The sequence below is a fragment of the Procambarus clarkii genome, chromosome 70, assembly GCF_040958095.1.
Source record: "Procambarus clarkii isolate CNS0578487 chromosome 70, FALCON_Pclarkii_2.0, whole genome shotgun sequence".
NCBI lineage: Eukaryota > Metazoa > Arthropoda > Malacostraca > Decapoda > Cambaridae > Procambarus > Procambarus clarkii.
In genome coordinates this window covers 1,278,370-1,298,438 of record NC_091219.1, presented here as the reverse complement: position 1 = coordinate 1,298,438, position 20,069 = coordinate 1,278,370, and the positions used below count along the sequence as shown (strand labels likewise).

At 42.6% G+C, this 20,069-nt stretch overlaps 1 protein-coding gene across 1 annotated transcript in view; it reads left to right on the top strand.

Annotated features, from left to right (window-relative positions):
* Positions 1 to 20,069, top strand: part of LOC123750920 (methyltransferase-like protein 27) — a 224,667-nt gene that overhangs the window by 152,530 nt on the left and 52,068 nt on the right. Inside the window, exon 4 of the mRNA XM_069311901.1 lies at positions 10,737 to 10,779. Within this exon, the coding sequence (XP_069168002.1) occupies positions 10,737 to 10,779 (43 nt within the window). The remainder of the gene's footprint in view (positions 1 to 10,736; positions 10,780 to 20,069) is intronic.

Genomic DNA, 20,069 nt, shown 5'->3' with positions numbered 1-20,069 from the left:
GACCTGGGACCACTGTGATGGAAGTGGAGTCAGTCTACCCGAGGCAGCCAGTCTCCATACTGTGAAGTTTGCTGCAGCTGTTGTGACGTCGTCCCCCCGGAAGAGCACTGTGATGTGTTAGCCTGCCAGTGGAGTGGCAGTGAAAGGATTTACCCGGGACCGACTGTTGGAGACGATCATCCACTGGGGTACTGAAGACAGGAGGGTGATTTGTGATATCACACGAGACTCCTGTCTAGGGCGTACCCCTTATATCGTTCGTGGAGTGGCCGTACCAGCCTTGGTGGCTCAGTACCTGCCAGCAGACCAGCTGGACGTGTGGTTGACGGCCTCCACGACGGTGCCCCCAGTGGACCTGCGTTTTGGCTGACCTGTGGCCCGGGTAGGCTCGGCATTCTCAGAGGACACGTCGTGAGGCCACGAAGAAGGCACCGAAAGTTGTGGCACCAGCGTCTTCAGTAGAAGACATCGATTGAGGATTAATCCCCTTGTTAAGTGTTAATACCCCTCCCCCTTGTGCACTCTTTTATTTTATATATTTAAATGGTGATGGTACTAATTATTATATTAAGTTCTTAGCTTTCTTTCCCTACTCCCTTTTAAGTTACTTGCGTCACGGATCTCATCCCTTGATAGCCAATACTGGCTTGGGAACGGATACATATATCTTCCTCTAACAACATCAGAGCAAGAACCCCGTTGCGTCCCGAGAGGGCCGTAACAAGCACACAAAATGAAGTCAATGGGAATAACCGGTAAAGTAGGACGCTGGATACTCGGTTTTCTGTCAAACAGGACTCAGCGAGTAACGGTCAACCATATAAAATCTAGTCCAAGTGCAGTTACAAGCTCTGTACCTCAGGGTACAGTCCTTGCACCGCTGCTTTTCCTTATTCTCATATCAGATATAGACAAAAATACAAGTCACAGCTTCGTATCATCCTTTGCAGATGACACAAAAATCAGTATGAAAATTACCTCGGCTGAGGACATTGAAGAACTTCAAGCTGATATTAATAACTTTTTCGACTGGGCATCAGAAAATAACATGATGTTTAACAGTGATAAATTCCAGGTACTGAGGTACGGTAAAAATGAGGACCTTAAACATAATGCAGAGTACAAAACACAATCAAATGTACCCATAGTAGGAAAACAGCATGTAAAGGATTTGGGAATAATAATGTCTGACGACCTAACGTTTAAGGAGCATAACCAAGCAAATATTGCGACAGCCAGAAAAATGATAGGATGGATTACGAGAACTTTCAAATCCAGGGATCTCATCACAATGGTTGTACTCTTCAAATCACTTGTGTTGTCCCGTCTTGAGTACTGCTCAGTACTCACTTCCCCCTTCAGAGCAGGAGAGATTGCTGAAATAGAGGGAATACAGAGAACATATACGGCACGCATAGACGCAATAAAGCACCTAAATTATTGGGATCGTCTCAAAGCCCTCCAAATGTACTCACTAGAAAGAAGACGAGAGAGATATCAAATAATATACACCTGGAAGATACTGGAGGGGCCAAGTACAAAATCTACACAGTAAAATAACAACGTACTTGAGTGAACAATATGGAAGAAAATGTAGAATAGCAGCAGTGAAGAGCAGAGGTGCCATAGGCACAATCAGAGAACACTGTATAAACATCAGAGGTCCGCGGTTGTTCAACGTCCTCCCAGCAAGCATAAGAAATATTGCAGGAACAACCGTGGACATTTTCAAGAGGAAACTAGATTTATTCCTCCGAGGAGTACCGGACCAACCGGGCTGTGGTGGGTATGTGGGCCTGCGGGCCGCTCCAAGCAACAGCCTGGTGGACCAAACTCTCACAAGTCGAGCCTGGCCTCGGGCCGGGCTTGGGGAGTAGAAGAACTCCCAGAACCAAATCAACCAGGTAACCCGGTCGGCCAGGGAGCCGGTCGGCCGAACGGACAGCACACTGGACTTGTGATCCTGTGGTTCCGGGTTCGATCCCGGGCGCCGGCAAGAAACAATAGGTAGAGTTTCTTTCCCCCTATGCCCCTGTTACCTAGCAGTAAAATAGGTACCTGGGTGTTAGTCAGCTGTCATGGGCTGCTTCCTGGGGGTGGAGGCCTGGTCGAGGATAGGGCCTCGGGGACACTAAAAATGCACCCGAAAAATCATCTCAAGATAACTCAAGATAACCCATAAATTTTTAATGTAACAGGTAGAAATAAATTGCCGCTGGTTGTGTCAATACCATTATTAGTAAGCATATTAGTTAGTCTTAAAAGAAATAACATTCCTGACATATTTGCTACAGAAAATGAGAATATTTTGCGGCGACGTTTGCATCGAGTCATAAAATCAATTTAGGTACTTTTTCACTAAAATCATCAGTCTCAGGACTGAAACCAAAATAAAATGAATCTACTATATGAATTATATAGACACTAAAGATTTAACATCAAACCCATTCCTCCTGAATCTCAATTAAAAAAGTTGAGTATGATGCCGAGGCAGGAGGATGAGGGAGCCAGTGTTGTAGTTGGTGGAACTTGAGTCACAACAGAGCATGCCTCCCACACTACAGAAAATTACTCCAGCAAGTCCCAGAATGCAGCGTTACTTACATTAGTCACTATTTGTTGCCAAGACCTGACAGAACTAAGGAAAGTCCAGAGTTCGATTTTTTCTAATAGCACATAATTTTTGGCCATTGATATGAATCTAGGATTAAATCATTATGATGCATGAAAACACCACCCAAAAGCGTAAGACGTATTTATTAATAATTACTAAAGTTTCACGTGCAACACCTATGCTTTACATGTTATCGTCCATTTTTACCGTGTAACATGTTGGCAGCTAAATTGTGATAAATACAATTATATACAGTCTATAGAATTAATAATCAAAACAATCACCAGTAGATTATCCTACAAAGAGAGATGTATGAGAATCAATTCGGGGAAAAAAAGGTAACATAAGTTAACATATTATTTGAAGGTAAGATACATTTGAGTTTCCAAGTAGTCAATGAATCACACTACAAAAGTCTACTTTCTACCATATTTCCAAGTGTTATTTTATTGAAATTTTTTCATTGCGAAGTTTTTCCATCAACTTTAGCATAAGTTTTATTTTCTCATAACAGAATCATTTATATTTCATCATAAGATGTTGAATCATAAACACCTGAATGCTTCGAAAGAAATAATTGATATTGGATGAACAAATCCATAAGGGCCGTGATGAAGATTTGAACCTGCGTCCGAGAGCATCCCAGACGCTGCCTTAATCGACTGAGCTACGACATGGTCAAAAGTGAACCTGCTCTCGGACGATGGTTCGAATCCTTGTCACGGCCCTTGTGGAATTGTTCATTTGATGCATCACGCAATTGTGATTTCTGTGTGTAATGAAGTAAGGGCGAAGAGGGAGAACGGCCTATTGACATAGCTCGAGTGCATATGGGGAGTTGTTTAAAACCCTGGTTTGTGCCTTGGAGAGAATGCAGGATCCAGTAAGTTCAGTAGAACTTCGGTTTCAACTCCTTTTAACCATGTCGTAGCTCAGTCGATTAAAGCAGCGTCTGGGATGCTCTCGGAAGCAGGTTCGAATCCTCGTCACGGCCCTTGTGGATTTCTTCATTGGATGCATCACACAATTGTGATTTCTCTGTGTAATTGATATTGGATATTTTCATTTGTGATATCGCTTCACTCCGTTAATTAAACAACTGCCTGGTTGCAATGATTATGTTGATTCACAATATTACTAATAATCTCAGGGAATTCCATTATGATTTTTTTTATTATTATTATTATTACTACTAGCTGTACTTGACAACACATTACTTCTTTCCCCTGTCCCTCAGTCCTTCCCACCAACCAACACCCCCCCCCCATCCCCTCGTCCTCCCCACCATTCCCTCCCTCTCCCGTCCCTTTTCCCTCCCCACTCAACCATCCCCTCGTCTTCCCTCACCATCCCCTCGTCCTTCCCACTATCCCCCACTCCCCTGTCCCCTTGTCCTTCCCACCATTCTCCATTTCCCCTGTCCCCTCGTTCTCTCCACCATTTCCCACTCCCTCGTCCGCTGTATTCCCAAATTATCTGATGTTTGAATCAGAAAATTGGGAACATCAAATTATCTAATGTTTCCATCACTGAAAAAAGGAACAGTTAAAAAAACGAAATGAAAAAAAATAAAAAAATAAAACTATATTCATGAAATGAACAGTATGGTAAAGAGCACAGCTCAATTTCAATGCAAAGTCACATTAAATAATGAGATCAGAATAAAAATAAATAAAAAGCTATGAAAATTAAACTTATCAATGCAATCAGAAACACTGACATGGAATCGTAACTCATTTAGTATAGTGTGTGTTGCTATTAACTGCAACAGATGGAGCTATCAAAAAACTTGTTTTTACCTGCCACAGGTGTAGCATCGATATAGTAAGTATATAAAAACACAAACGTATTCAAATGAAACGTTGTTTAAAAATTTCAAAGCGATCGGTGAAGAACTTTCAGACAATACAGCGTGTGTTGCTCTTTCGTCCACCAGATGATGCTGTTTCTTAAATAATGCACGTATTTTCCTGTCACAGATAAGGCATGTATATAGAAGGTATTTGAAAACACGATCCAATTCGAATGCAACGTTGTGTCAAAATTTCAAAGCAATCAGTAAAGAGATTTCGAAGATTTCCATCACATGAAAAGCACACTTTTTTTAAAACATTTTTTTCCCCATTACAGACGTGACATCTATATAGTATGTATATAAAAACCCGCTCGGATGTGAATAGAACATTCTGTTGAAATTTCAAAGCAATCGGTGAAGAACTTTTGGAGATTAGCGATTTTGAAAAAACGAACATTTACAGTTATATATATATATATATATATATATATATATATATATATATATATATATATATATATATATATATATATATATATATGTCGTACCTAGTAGCCAGAACTCACTTCTCAGCCTACTATTCAAGGCCCGATTTGCCTAATAAGCCAAGTTTTCCTGAATTAATATATTTACTATAATTTTTTTCTTATGAAATGATAAAGCTACCCTTTTCACTATGTATGAGGTCAATTTTTTTTTATTGGAGTTAAAATTAACGTAGATATATGACCGAACCTAACCAACCCTACCTAACCTAACCTAACCTATATATATAGGTAAGGTTAGGTTAGGTAGCCAAAAAAAGCTAGGTTAGGTTAGGTTAGGTAGGTTAGGCAGACGAAAAAACATTAATTCATGAAAACTTGGCTTATTAGGCAAATCAGGCCTTGCATAGTAGGCTGAGAAGTGAGTTCTGGCTACTAGGTACGACATATATATATATATATATATATATATATATATATATATATATATATATATATATATATATATATATATATATATATATATATATATATATGTCGTACCTAGTAGCCAGAACTCACTTCTCAGCCTACTATGCAAGGCCCGATTTGCTTAATAAGCTAAGTTTTCTTGAATTAATGTTTTTTCGACTACCTAACCTACCTAACCTAACCTAACCTAACTTTTTCGGCTACCTAACCTAACCTAACCTATAAAGATAGGTTAGGTTAGGTTAGGTAGGGTTGGTTAGGTTCGGTCATATATCTACATTAATTTTAACTACAATAAAAAAAAAAATGACCTCATACATAATGAAATGGGTAGCTTTATCATTTCAAAAGAAAAAAATTAGAGAAAATATATTAATTCAGGAAAACTTGGCTTATTAGGCAAATCGGGCCTTGCATAGTAGGCTGAGAAGTGCGTTCTGGCTACTAGGTACGACATATATATATATATATATATATATATATATATATATATATATATATATATATATATATGTCGTACCTAGTAGCCAGAACTCACTTTTCAGCCTACAATGCAAGGCCCGATTTGCCTAATAAGCCAAGTTTTCATGAATTAATATATTTTCTCTAAATTTTTTCTTATGAAATGATAAAGCAACCCATTTCATTATGTAAGAGGTCAATTTTTTTTTATTGGAGTTAAAATTAACGTAGATATATGACCGAACCTAACCAACCCTACCTAACCTAACCTAGCCTATCTTTATAGGTTAGGTTAGGTTAGGTAGCCGAAAAAGTTAGGTTAGGTTAAGTTAGGTAGGTTAGGTAGTCGAAAAGCAATTAATTCATGAAAACTTGGCTTATTAGGCAAATCGGGCCTTGCATAGTAGGCTGAGAAGTGAGTTCTGGCTACTAGGTACGACATATATATATATATGTCGTACCTAGTAGCCAGAACGCACTCCTCAGCCTACTATGCAAGGCCCGATTTGCCTAATAAGCCAAGTTTTCATGAATTAATTGTTTTTTCGACTACCTAACCTACCTAACCTGACCTAACCTAACTTTTTCGGCTACCTAACCAAACCTAACCTATAAAGATAGGTTAGGTTAGGTAGGGTTGGTTAGGTTCGGTCATATATCTACGTTAATTTTAACTCCAATAAAATAAAATTGACCTCATACATAATGAAATAGGTAGCTTTATCATTTCATAAGAAAAAAATTAGAAAAAATATATTAATTAAGGAAAACTTGGCTTATTAGGCAAATCGGGCCTTGAATAGTAGGCCAAAAAGTGAGTTCTGGCTACTAGGTACGACATATATATATATATATATATATATATATATATATATATATATATATATATATATATATATACATTATATATATATATATATATATATATATATATATATATATATATATATATATATATATATATATATATATATATATATATATATATATATCGTGATCCAGCCTGTACTCCTCTTGACATACCAGAAAATATTCTGAGGAAACTACTCCAAGCTTGTACTAAAAAGGCACCCTTCTTGAGCCCGGATGGGCACATGTATAAGCAAGTAGATGGGGTCGCCATGGGTTCTCCCCTAGGTGTCCTGTTTGCGAACTTCTACATGGGTACCATCGAGCAAAAAGTCTTAGTCGACATGAACTTGAAACCGGCCATATACTGCACGTATGTTGACGACATTTTTACACAGGTACCTGACGTCAGACATCTGCAGGAGCTGAAGGAGGCATTTGAGCAGAATTCTGTGCTGCGTTTCACTTACGAGATGCAGAAGGATGGGAAGCTGCCCTTTCTAGATGTAACAGTCATGGAAAAGAGCGGAGGTTTCCACACTGCAGTCTACACTAAGGAAACGAACATAGGAATGTGCCTAAATGCTAACAGCGACTGCCCAGACAGGTACAAGAAGAGTGTTGTTAACGCATATGTCGACCGTGCTGTCAGCCACAGCTCAGAATGGAAGCAAGTCGACGAAGAACTCTGTAGGGTAAGGCAGGTCCTAGTCAACAACGGCTTCTCCAATGGTTTCGTCGAAGACATCATAAGAAGGAAAGTGAAACGCTATGCAACCTCTGAAGAGACAACTAACACAACACCTATACCCCCTATTAGACTATTTTACAGGAACTTCTTTTCCACAGCTCATAAAACGGAGGAAAGGGTCCTGAAAGATATTGTTAATAGAAACGTTATCCCTACAGACAAAAATCAGAGGATACAACTGACGATTTACTATAAAACCAGAAAAACGGCCAGCCAACTCATGAGAAACTCTCCAGACACAAAGCAGAACGCTCTAAAAGAGACCAACGTCGTCTATGCCTTCAAATGCCCACTTGGGGACTGTAAGCTCCAAAAAACCCAGTATATAGGCAAGACAACAACATCTCTTTCTAGGCGTTTAACGATGCATAAGCAACAGGGCTCCATTAAGGAACATATAATCTCTTCCCACAACCAAACCATCGCCAGAGATATCCTAGTAAACAATACAGAAATCATCGATAGATACAGCGATAGCAGACGGCTTGACGTTTGCGAGGCACTGCACATTAAGAAGTCAACACCAGCAATCAACAGCCAATTAATGCACAACTATATTCTACCCACCTCAAGACTCCGCTCCAATATAGAAGCATCAAGAAATATGGACCAATAGGCTTTCTACAATCACTTCCATTTCAATTCCCATTGTTTCGTGTTCTGTCTTGTGTTGATGAAATTAATACCCTATTAAATACCACTTCACCCCATCCACCTCACTCAAATGTAGATATAAACAAATCGGAGATATGTAAGTTCTATTCAGTCGTGTATGTGTAAAGTCTTTGAAAATGTAATAAGTTTTATGAAACGCGCTGAAGTGTCGCGTCAGACTAGAAATAAAAATGAATTTAGGAGAATTGATTTTTGAATTACCTCCAACAGTGAAAAGAAATGTACGAAAGATTGAGAAAATTCGTGTTAGAATTATTAATCTTACTTTTTCGGTCATATTTAATAATAATAATAATTATATATATATATATATATATATATATATATATATATATATATATATATATATATATTTTTTTTATATATATATTTTTTATATATATATTTTATATATATATATATATATATATATATATATATATATATATATATTGGTAGCAGTCTTTCTTGTAAATATATGTTGTTGAATATGACCGAAAGGGTAAGATTAATAATTCTAACACGAATCTTCTCAATATTTATTACTTTTTCTTCACTGTTGAGGGGTAATTTAAAAATTAACTTTCCAAAATTAATGTTTTACATTTTTATCTAATTTTTGGTCTGACGCCTAAAAGCGTTTTGTAAGGCTTTTTACATTTTCAAAGACATGGCTTACACATAACACACATCATGCTTTTACTTGTTTTAGGTGAGGTGATATGGCACAAAATTTTTGGGTGAGGTGACAGAACATGAATCAATGGGTATTAATTTGGGTATGAAAACATAAGAATGGCTGAGGCCGTGATCGTATTGTAGTTAGTACATTGCGTTGTGTGTGTATAAGAATGGAAGTAACTACAGAACGGTTTTTAGCCCATACTTTCTCTTGCTGCTTCTTTGTTTGTTCGGGGTCTTAAAGTGGGTAGAATATAGTTATGTGTTAATTTGGCTGTTGATTGCTGGTGTTAACTTTTTGATGTGTAGTGCCTATCGACGAACTTCTCATGATTTAATATTCAGTAGTTGTTTATACCTACCCTGAAGTAACACATTTCAAGGTACGTATAAAATTGTTTTTAGATTCATATATTATTTGGTGAATATATACGTGCACTAGATTTCGTTTAGAAATAAATATTAGAAACGACTGGTAATGTACCCAATAATAAACGACAAGTATGCAGTTAGTATAAGCGAATCACACATATGAAAGCAATCGTTTTCCTTTCATTTCTATTCATGTAAGTGACTCCTACTACTACTATCTAATGACAGCAAAGATTCAGTACCATTTTGACTTTTATTAGCTAATAAAACAGCTTAATATTAAATACAAATAAGAATGTTTTTAATGAAAATTCGAGTTGCTATGTAAATACCAGACGTGCACAATGGAATAAACACTACTTGTATAATTGGTAATAATATTAAAACAATATAATAACAACACGTAGCAATCTGTTTTAAGATCCAATTATATACCATGTCACGAGAGACCAAGGCTTTCGTTCATTAAATGTTAGTTCATTAGTATGGTAAATGGTAGCGCCGGCTTGTGCTACACGCATCTAGAATAATATTTGATCATATACTCCAATTTGTCACGAAAAAGAATTTTATCAAATATCCATTCATTTAAAATATTGATGGTAAACAAAAGTTTTCCTCAACAATATCATTCAAATAATACTTTGTCGATAATAATCAAATGAAAATGTGGTATATATTTTTATATCTTGGCACCTCAAAAGGTGGTGCTATTTGATCTTGAAAAATGGGTTCCCTATTAAAAAAAATTAACTACAAGAAAGTGCAAAACTGTGATGTCACATCCAACTCTGTGGTGTGATAAAACGTCAGAGAGTTGGAGACACGGTCTGGTTTTGATGACTGGGCGAAGTTCTTATCTTTAATACAATATGCAACTAAACTTCAATCCAATTATACAGGACAGAAAGTTCTAGACTTGTATTGGCGTAATTATAGAAGATGTCAGCGGTTTACATGTTTATTGTTGGTGTAAACAACAGCAGATGTTTGCCACTAGTCACCAAACACTTGTGATGTTGACTGCCTATAATGCCTGTGTTTTCATTGGTAATATCCAACATTATCAACGATAGTATTTATCCAGTAGTATTCAAGGGTTGACTGATGGGTTTATGTAATTTGTTTATTCTTGTTTATATTTCTAGCCAATGCTCAAAAACATAATAATTATTTATATATACAATACATCAAATTGTTATCAAAGTCTTGTGTTATATTAATTTACCCAATAAACGTTTTAGGCCTAGATGTGAATTATTGTGTGGATCTGCATCTGAGATAAGCTCTTTATTCTCATAAGTTATTTCCTTAATATTTTCCCTTTTTTAGCTTTAAATAAAACTGATAAATTTTTCTGGTCCTAGTTAATTATAATCTAAATATAATAAATTAAGTTATTAGTGTTTACTACTGATGCTTAAATTCTTTATCGCGTAGTTCGTCTCAAAATGAAAGTCAGGTGACTTTTACTGACTTTATGTGAAGAAGCTTTCCTTCCAGAACATTCTAGAAATCTGATGCAATATTCTTGTCTCCTACTTCAATGACCTATTATTTCATTATTTCCTTATTTACTAAAGAGTGGAACATATTCCACAGGTACCGGAGTTGTCGGCCTCGAGCTGCACAAGAAAGGATTCACGTGAGTATAATGTGAAATTGTACCAAACAATCTCTTCTGATTAATTCAAATACATCTGTAGCGGAGTAGTCAGCATAGATGGTTTACAATGGAAAAAGTTCTGGGTTCTATAAGAATGAAAGACCATGCTAGTTTGGCTGGTCCTATTTATTTCCAACAACTCCCCCTCAAATATTTGTCTAACAAAACCTTCAAACAATGTAGTGTATTTGTCTATGATATTTCATGGTATCTTACTCCACAATAATGAATCCAAATTTCATGGCCAGTGTTCCCCAATATTTCCTGGCCAGTGCTCCCCAATAAGTTTTTAATCTAAATATATCCAACTGAAATTTATTAGTTAGTTATTTACTTAGTTTATATTTTTAACACCTAGTTAATATCCACTTGAGAACATTTTCCTTACATTTGACCACCCATTTTCCTTAAATGGTAATACTTATAGTCACTGAGGTAAACAAACGCATTGCCAGACTTGTTGACTTTATTGATCAAATAATTTAAGTACAGTTACTTCCTGCAATAATACCAAGCCTTATAATATACAATACATATATACAGTTTAAACACTTTCTATTCACTATAACAATAAGCAAACTGCATATGACTAAAGCTAGAACAAGTAAGTAATTATCAAAAGAAGGCACCAAACCGGGAAGGCTATGTAGCACCATCAAATACGCAAAATAATCAGAGGGCGCTAAATATCACCAAGGATGCCAATACGAGAACAAAAACGCATAAGGCGAACGATATCAAAAGTATTCGAGTCACCAAGAATTCTATCGAGGGACAGGTGACCGCGAGGGGCGGTCGGAAAGCAAGACACACGCTCGTCCTGGAAGTCAGGATATTCAAGAAGGACATGCACGACCGTAAGAGGGACAATGCAACTAGGACAATAAGGAGCAGGGCGGCTCTCCATCAAGTGACCATGGGTTAAGCGAGTATGGCCAATACGCAACCTCGCCAGAGCTGTTTCCCACCGCTGGTTACGGTGGAAGGAGGACGGCCACGAGGAAACACAACACTTAAGAGTACGTAGCTTGTTACCAGTAACAGACAACCAAGAAGCCTGCCAACGGGTAAGGACTGAGGAATGGATAACCGGGTAAAAGTCGGAATACGGAATGCCTTTACGAGAGATGGGACAAGAGCGGACAGCTTCCTTAGCGGCAGCATCCGCACGCTCATTTAAAGACACACCAATATGGCTGGGAACCCAACAAAACTCAACCGACTTAAATTTACTGTGAACGAGAAACAGCCAATGCTGGATCTCGACAACTACTGGATGAACCGGATTAAAGGACCCGAGAGCCATGAGGGCACTACGAGAGTCAACAACAACCACAAAGGAAGACTGACAACGAGAAAGCAGGAGACGAAGAGCATAGAGAATAGCATAAAGTTCCGCTGTAAAGATGCTAGTCTCCGGAGGCAAGCGACACATATAAGTGCGATCAGGAAAAACAACAGAGTAGCCAACACCGTCCGCTGACTTAGACCCATCGGTGAAGACAGAAACGGAGCGGGAGTGAGAAGAAAAGTGCTCGAGGAAAAGGCGTTTTAGAACCGTAGGAGGGGTAAAAGCTTTAGTGATACGGATCAAGGAAGTACAAAACCGCGGAAGAGGGACCCTCCACGGGGGCAAAGAAGGAACAACACGAGGAGAAACATCAGAAATACGAACGGAGAGAGAATCCTGTAGGCGAGATAACCGGACAGAAAGAGGGAGGTGGTGAAGAGGAACAGGAACCGCAGGAGGGGTAAAAGTTAAAGCACGACAGAGGCGAGAGGAAGGATGTTGCAAGGACCGCGCAAGATAGCGAAGACAGTAGCGATCACGGCGGTCCTGGAGAGACAGGAAGCCAGTGTCAACATACAAGCTAAGGATGGGAGTCGAACGAAAGGCACCAGAACTGAGGCGCAACCCAGTATGGTGCAAAGCATCAAGACGGCGAAGAGTAGAAGGAGAAGCAGACGAGTAAGCAGGGCAACCATAATCGAGCTTAGACAGGACGAGAGAGGAATGTAAAGCAAGGAGAGTGCGCCTATCTGCCCCCCAAGAAGTATGGGACAAGACCCGAAGGAGGGTAAGGGCCTTAGAGCACTCAACACGGAGGTAAGAGATATGGGGAGACCAAGACAAACGATTGTCAAGGAATAACCCCAAAAGCTTCGCGGAATCTTTGTATTCAAGGGGATGACCATAAAGTGACAAAGAGGGACGAAGAACAACCCGTTTCCGAGTAAAAGTCATGGCACAAGTCTTAGAAGTAGAGAACTTGAAGCCATGGCCTGTGGCCCAAGACGACACGGCATCAATTGCAAGTTGAAGCCGGCGTTGAAAGAGAGGCGAATCATCACCCTGACAACAAAGGGTAAGATCATCGACATAGAGAGCGGAGAAGACACCAGAAGGAAGAGAGGAAAGAAGACCATTGAGGGCAACCAGAAAAAGAGTAGTGCTCAGAACACTACCCTGGGGCACACCTTCGTATTGCTGAAAAGAGGGAGAGAGAGCGGTACCAAGGCGCACCCGAAAGGAACGACGAGAGAGGAAGCTGCGGAGAAAGAGAGGGAGATGACCACGAAGGCCAAAAGAATGAAGTTGAGATAGGATATGATAACGCCAAGTGGTGTCGTAAGCCTTTTCTAGGTCAAAAAGGACGGCAACAACGGAGGTCTTCGCAGCAAAAGCAGTACGAATATAGACCTCCAAGTTCACCAGGACATCTGTCGTGCTGCGGCACTTGCGGAAACCAAATTGAGAAGGGGAGAGGAGGTGATGGTGTTCCAGGAACCACATCAGACGAACGTTAACCATACGTTCAAAGAGTTTGCAGACACAACTTGTGAGAGCAATAGGGCGAAAGTCCTTAGGGGAAGTACCCAGAGAACAGGGAGGACAACGGCATCGAGCCAGTCCTCAGGGACTGACGACGACTCCCAGATCCGATTATACAGACTCAGTAAATACTGAGACGTGCTCGGAGGGAGATGGCGAAGCATCTCATAATGAATACCATCGGAGCCCGCCGCCGTAGAACCGCAGAGGGCCAGGGCAGAACGAAGTTCAGAGAGAGAGAAGGGATCATTATAGGGAAGCTGAAGATGAGTGCAGAAATCTAAAGGACGAGACTCAAGGACAGGTTTACGAAGAAGGAAAGATTGGGGAAGATGAAGACCAGAGCTAACAGAAGAAAAGTGGGAACCCAGTTCGGAAGCGACCTGCAACGGGTCCGCCACAAGAGTATCATGGAGGTGAAGGACCGGTGAAACATCGGGAACGAACTTACCCGCTATCTTGCGGATACGCTTCCAGATCTGGGCCAGAGGGGTCTCGGACGTAATTGTTGAGACATAAGATGCCCAACATTCACGTTTAGCCGTACGGATGGCCCTACGGGCCACCGCACTCGCTTTCCGAAAGAAAAGAAAAGAATCAGTCGTCTGCCTACGGCGGTGCCTCTTCCAGGCTGCACGCTTACAGCGGACAGCCCGAGCACAGTCCGCATTCCACCAGGGAACGCACTTCCGTGGACCCCGAGAGGAAGAGCGAGGAATAGAGCGGAGGCCAGCGTTGAAGACAGTGTCATGAAAAAGGAGGAGAGCGCGAGAGAGAGGCAGAAGGGAGAGGTCAGAGAGAGCAGCACTGAGGGTAAATAGGGTTCAGTCTGCCTTAGCAAACTGCCACCTAGGGAAAGAGAGGGAAGGGCGAAAAGAGAAAAAGGAAACAAGGATGGGGAAATGATCACTTCCATGGAGGTCATCAAGAACCTGCCACGTGAAATCTAAGTAAAGAGAAGAAGAGCAGAGAGAAAGATCAAGACAAGAAAGGGTGCGAGTCCGAGAGTCCAAATGAGTGGGCTCACTAGAATTCAGAAGAGACAGGGAAGAAGAGAGGAGAAACGGCTCAAGGAGGCGACCCCGGGTATTCGTCAGAACGTCACCCCAAAGAGAATGACGACAATTGAAGTCACCCAGCAGGAGCACAGGCTCCGGCAAGGAGTCTAGGAGGTGTTTCAAATCAGGAAGAGAGAGCGGGACACTCGGGGGGAGATAAATGGAACAAACTGTGTACCATTTCCCCACAAAGATACGAGCAGCAGAACAATGGAGAGGCGAAGGAAAAAGTAAAGGAACAAAGGGAACATCAGCCCGAATCAAGAGAGCAGAAGAATTAGAAGCCCCAGCAATGGCTGGGGGGGAGGAGAGAAAGAAATAGCCACGAAAACGACCAGGACGAGCACCAAGCATTGGCTCCTGGAGACAGACACAAAGGGGCGAAAACCGCGAAATCAGAAGTTGGAGTTCGAGGAAATTGGCGTAATAACCTCGAACGTTCCATTGAAGAATGGACAACGACGAGAAGAGAAAGGACAAAAACAGAGAACAAGGAAGAAACAAAGGCGAAAGAGCAACAGAGCACGTTAAAGAATATCAGGGTCGGGATCAGGGTCAGCAAAGTCAGGGTTAGGGGGCATGGGTAAACTGAGCAAAGAAAGAGGGAAGGAAACGGGAGAACAGATCAGAGGTGGGCGGGCAGGGTCCGGAGGAGGAGGAGGAAGAGTAGGAGACAACGGAGAGGAGCAGTCAAGGACAGCAGCAGGAAGAGGGGGGAGTAGAAAGAGGGGAGCGCACCCCAGCAAGAGCAGCAACCGAAAGGGAAGCAGGGGCCAAAGAAACCTCCATAGCAGGAACAGGGGGCGCAAGCACTGAAACGGGAGGGGAAGGAGCAACAGAGCCAGGAGGAGGAGCTGAGGAGGAAAGCGAAGCCTTCTTACCCGCCGGGGAAGAGGAAGGAGAGGAGCCAGGCTTACGCTTCTGACTTAAAGAGACCGGTGTCCCAGCAACTACGTACCGGGCAACGGATTCCAGTGTCTCAACAGGAGAAGCCGAACGAGAGCACACACGACGGCCGTTAGGAGAGCGATGGACATCCGCCCGCACCGACAGGCGGCGGGGAGAGCCGATAGATGGAGGAAGAGGATGGGAAGGAGGATCGGAGGGGGACGAGGAAGGAGACACAGAAGACACGACAGACCGGGTAGAAGGAAGGGGAACCCCAGACAGAGGACCAGGAGGAGGATCCTTCGGGAGAGAACCCAAAGGAACAGAGGAGGGGGCAGTGGGTGCATCAGGGTCCAAGGCCCGGAAACGGTTGTGAGTCTGAGGAAGGCGGGAAGGACGAGGAGAGGAAGAGCGCATCACGCGAGCATAAGAGATATTAGCATAAGGCGGGAGCCGGCGAACCTGGCGCCTCGCCTCAGGAAAAGATAAACGCTCCCGGTGCTTCAGGTTGAGGACGGCTGCCTCAAGCTTGTAATGGACACACGCACGGGAGAAGGTAGGATGGGCCTCACCGCAGTTGAGGCAACGAGCCTGGGGAGAAGTGCACTCCGACTTAGAGTGACCTTCGCCACCACACAAAGGACAGAGAGAGACAGTCCCGGAGCAGCGGAGGGCACCATGCCCAAACCTCCAGCACTTGTTGCAGAGCCGAGGAGAAGGAATGTACTCCTGGACAGAGCACCTGGCACCAGCAAGAATGACAGAGGGTGGAAGGGTCCTACCATCAAAGGTAATCTTCACAACCCGGAGGGGTTGACGGCGACTACCACGAGGGGGACGAGTAAACGTCTCCACCTGGAGAATAGAATGGCCCTGGGCAGCGAGGATATGTCGAATATCGTCGTGGCAGTCGCGCAGGTCCCGAACACCGGTCGCAACATGGGGCGGGAGCAAAATAGTGCCAACACTGGCATTCAACTGAGCGTTCTTCGAGACCCGAACGGGGGTCTCGCCAAGGCAGGATAAGGCAGCCAAGCGGGAAGCAGAATCCTGAGAAGGAGCAGCAACGACACGTGTACCGAGACGAGTGGGGTTGAAAGTAATGGAGGCATCCACGGAATCAATGAGATGTCGATGGAGGGAGAAATCGTCAGGAGGCGCAGAATCAAGAGGGAGGAGATCAAAATATTTGGCCCACGAAGCGGGACCAAACAAGGCTTGATAGGTAGCAGAACTGGAAGGAATCGAGCGAGGGCGGCCGTGACGAGGACGGCGGTGAGAACCCCCAGAGAGGGGTTAAAAGGCGCAGTAGTTACTACTAGAGAAGGAGCCGCGCCAGGGGACGAGGTAGTCACCACTGGGGGCTTGGGGCTCGACCCAACCACAGAGGAGGGAGGGGAGCCAGGGGAAGGAGTCAGAGAGGCCAAAGGAGGAGCAAGGTCGGGGCCCAAAGCAGCGGAGGCTACAGAGCCCGGTCTTCCAATACGGACCGACTCGGGGGCTTGGTCGCCCACCCCACGAGCCTGAGAAGGTAAGCCAGAAGCAGCCGAAACAGGGGTTATCATCTTGACGAAAAGAAGAATTCATTCACGAATGTGCCCCCACACCCACCATGGAGCCACAATTAGAGGCAGGACACCCAACAAGAAGCTATCGCCGATCTTGTCGGGGCCTCCTAGGGGTGCGTCGTGAGTATACGCCCCACAAACTCCACCTTAAGAAACCGACAGTCCGTCGAGATCGGGTTCAGTGACGAAAGGGGGATTGACAATAAAAGGTTCCCCTCGCTCTCAACGTCGGGTACTACAGTTCTACGGGTGCAAGAGTATGCCTCCTCAAGCACCCGGGCGTCAAAATAGAAGAAGTCCAAGGGAAGAACCAGAACGAGCAAAAGGTCGGCAGGAAACGGCAAGCAGATAGGAGAAGAGGGGGGAGAAAAACGAAACAGAAGGAAAAGGAAAAGATGCCCAGCAGAATTGGAGAGGACGGCAGCAGGAGCACAAGGCTAGAAAAGGACAGAGGACTGTCCCAAGGAGCGTCACACTCCGGCAGCCGCCCACGAAGCCCCCACACGGCGACAACGAGCTGAGCGGGGAGGGGGTAAAGCTAGAACAAACAGTAGATATGATAGTACATTACACCGTCCTGTATATATGAGTCACGGCTGAACTGCCGCTCACCAAAATTATAAGAGTCAAGCGAGGATCCATCCGGTACAACAATGACTCCAGTCAGTTACGTTAGATACAACACTTTTACTACATTCATCCCATCTAGCATTTAAATAACATAATCCCGAAGGTGCGTAGGGGTACTGCACGTCCTTCCTGATCTTCGAATGGACTCCTGAAATGTTGAAGGATCTAGTGTTCCAGTCGGTTCATGCATACTACTTTCTTGAGGGAGTGTTCTTCAGAGATTGGTTCCCAATTAGGTGTTTCTAGGTTAGGTGGTTCGGGACGAAGTAGTTCAGGATGAGGTGGTTCAGGACGAGGCGGGTTTGGGGTTACCCCAGCTTTCGCAATCGCTGGGTGTTGCTGTTGAAGACATTCTAAGGGGGAGGGATCTTTCTCCTCCAAAACCCATCTCGAGCACAGATTGATTTCGAAACAATTATGGTTCAAAATCACATCAGCACACAAATCGGATAATACTTTGAGATTCACACCATGGTAAGTTTCTCCTTGCAGTTCCAAGTCTACAGAACACTAACCCAGGAATTTTGAAGAGAACGATATAGTAGCCATAGAAACTGCCCCATTGTCAAGATATACGAGTAACCCACTCTGCTCGGCAATATTCTTATGAATAAAGTTCTCAGAGCTACCAGTGTCAGTCAGTGCACCAACTGGAATTCCAATGATTTTAGAGCAAAACTCTGATTTATTAAATCATGAGGGTGAAGTACCAGCTAAATTAGCAAGCATAGCAGCAGAATGTTGGGTGTTTGAAGCATTGACAGAGATTGTCAGACGTTAGCATAATGACCCTTTTTCTTGCAATTCATACACAGAGCTTCCCTATGTCGAGTGTAACCACAAAAGAAGCACCTTAAACCACTAGTTATAGCTGCAGAAAATGTTTCAACTTTTTCTTCTACACTTTCTTGTCCTCCTGAGCCCTCCAGGCCTAATGAGAGTGCCATGGCAGCGTTTGTAGCCCCTAGCTGAACATTAGAGGCAGAAAGTTGCTCTGCATTTACTAGAGTGTGAGCCTGGTCAAATGTAGACTGGAAGTCTAAAGTTTTATTGTCAAGTAAGCGCTGCATTATTGTGACAGAATCTAGGCCATTAATGAAAGCATCTCTCACATAGTTTTCAAAAGCTCCTACAGCAGTCACTGCTTTGAACTGACAATCTTTTGCTAATATTTTCAATTCCTGCAGAAACTGGTCAAGTGACTCACCGCCCATAGCTAACTAGTATGGTGAGCAAAAAAAGGGTGGCTGCCACACACACACACAATGAGGCTACCTCAATTCTCTCCCTCCCTCCCTCACCAAAATTCCTCCTTCCACAATACTACGCACAACGCTAATTATAACCACAATCCTGCAATTATCACAATCCTGGTCACTAATTCCTGTAAATGAATAATTGACCACACTTTTTTTTTTTTAAGGAACCTAAGAAATCATTTGAAGATTCATCATATCTTGGACTGTTTTTTTTCTAATTTCTTCCTCCCACTGCACTTCACCCAGATAGTCCCTTATCCTCTTATAGTCCCCTTTCCTGTAGTCAACTCTCCATTCCCAGATCTCCTGTCCCATGGTCATACGTTTGAATTCCATCATGTAGTCAAAGACTAGGACACAATGGTCACTGGCCCCTAGAGGTATTTCATGCTCCAAATTTTCGATATCTTCTACGTTCTGGGTGAAAATCAGGTCTAATAGGCTCGGTGAATCTCCTCCTCTTTCCCTTGTGTCTTCCTTCACATGTTGTGTTAGGAAATTCCTGTCTATAACATCTACTAACTTTGCTCCCCACGTTTCGTCCCCTCCATGGGGGTTCCTTGATTCCCAATTTATCTCTCCATGATTTAGGTCCCTCATGAACAGCAGCTTCGCTCTCATTCTGTGGGCTAGTGTTGCTGCCTTCTGCAGTTCATCTATGCATGCCTTGTTGTTGTTATCATACTCCTGCCTGGGTGTCCTACTTTTTGATGGGGGATTGTAGATTACCAAGACCACAATCTTCCTCCCATCTACTGTCAGAGTTCCATGAATGAAGCTTGTGCACTAATTGATAACCCGATTTCCCAGGTCTTCAAACTTCCATTTCCGCTTTATTAGGAGTGCCACTCCCCCTCCCTGTCTCTGTGTCCTCTCCTTTCGTATCACCTGGTACCTCTCTGGAAAGATTGCATCTGAGATCATGTTATTAATTTTAGTTTCCACAATTGCAACTATGTCAGGATCTGCTTCACTCACTCTTTCTTTTATCTCTTCTGCTTTATTAGATACCCCATCAGCATTGGTGTACCAA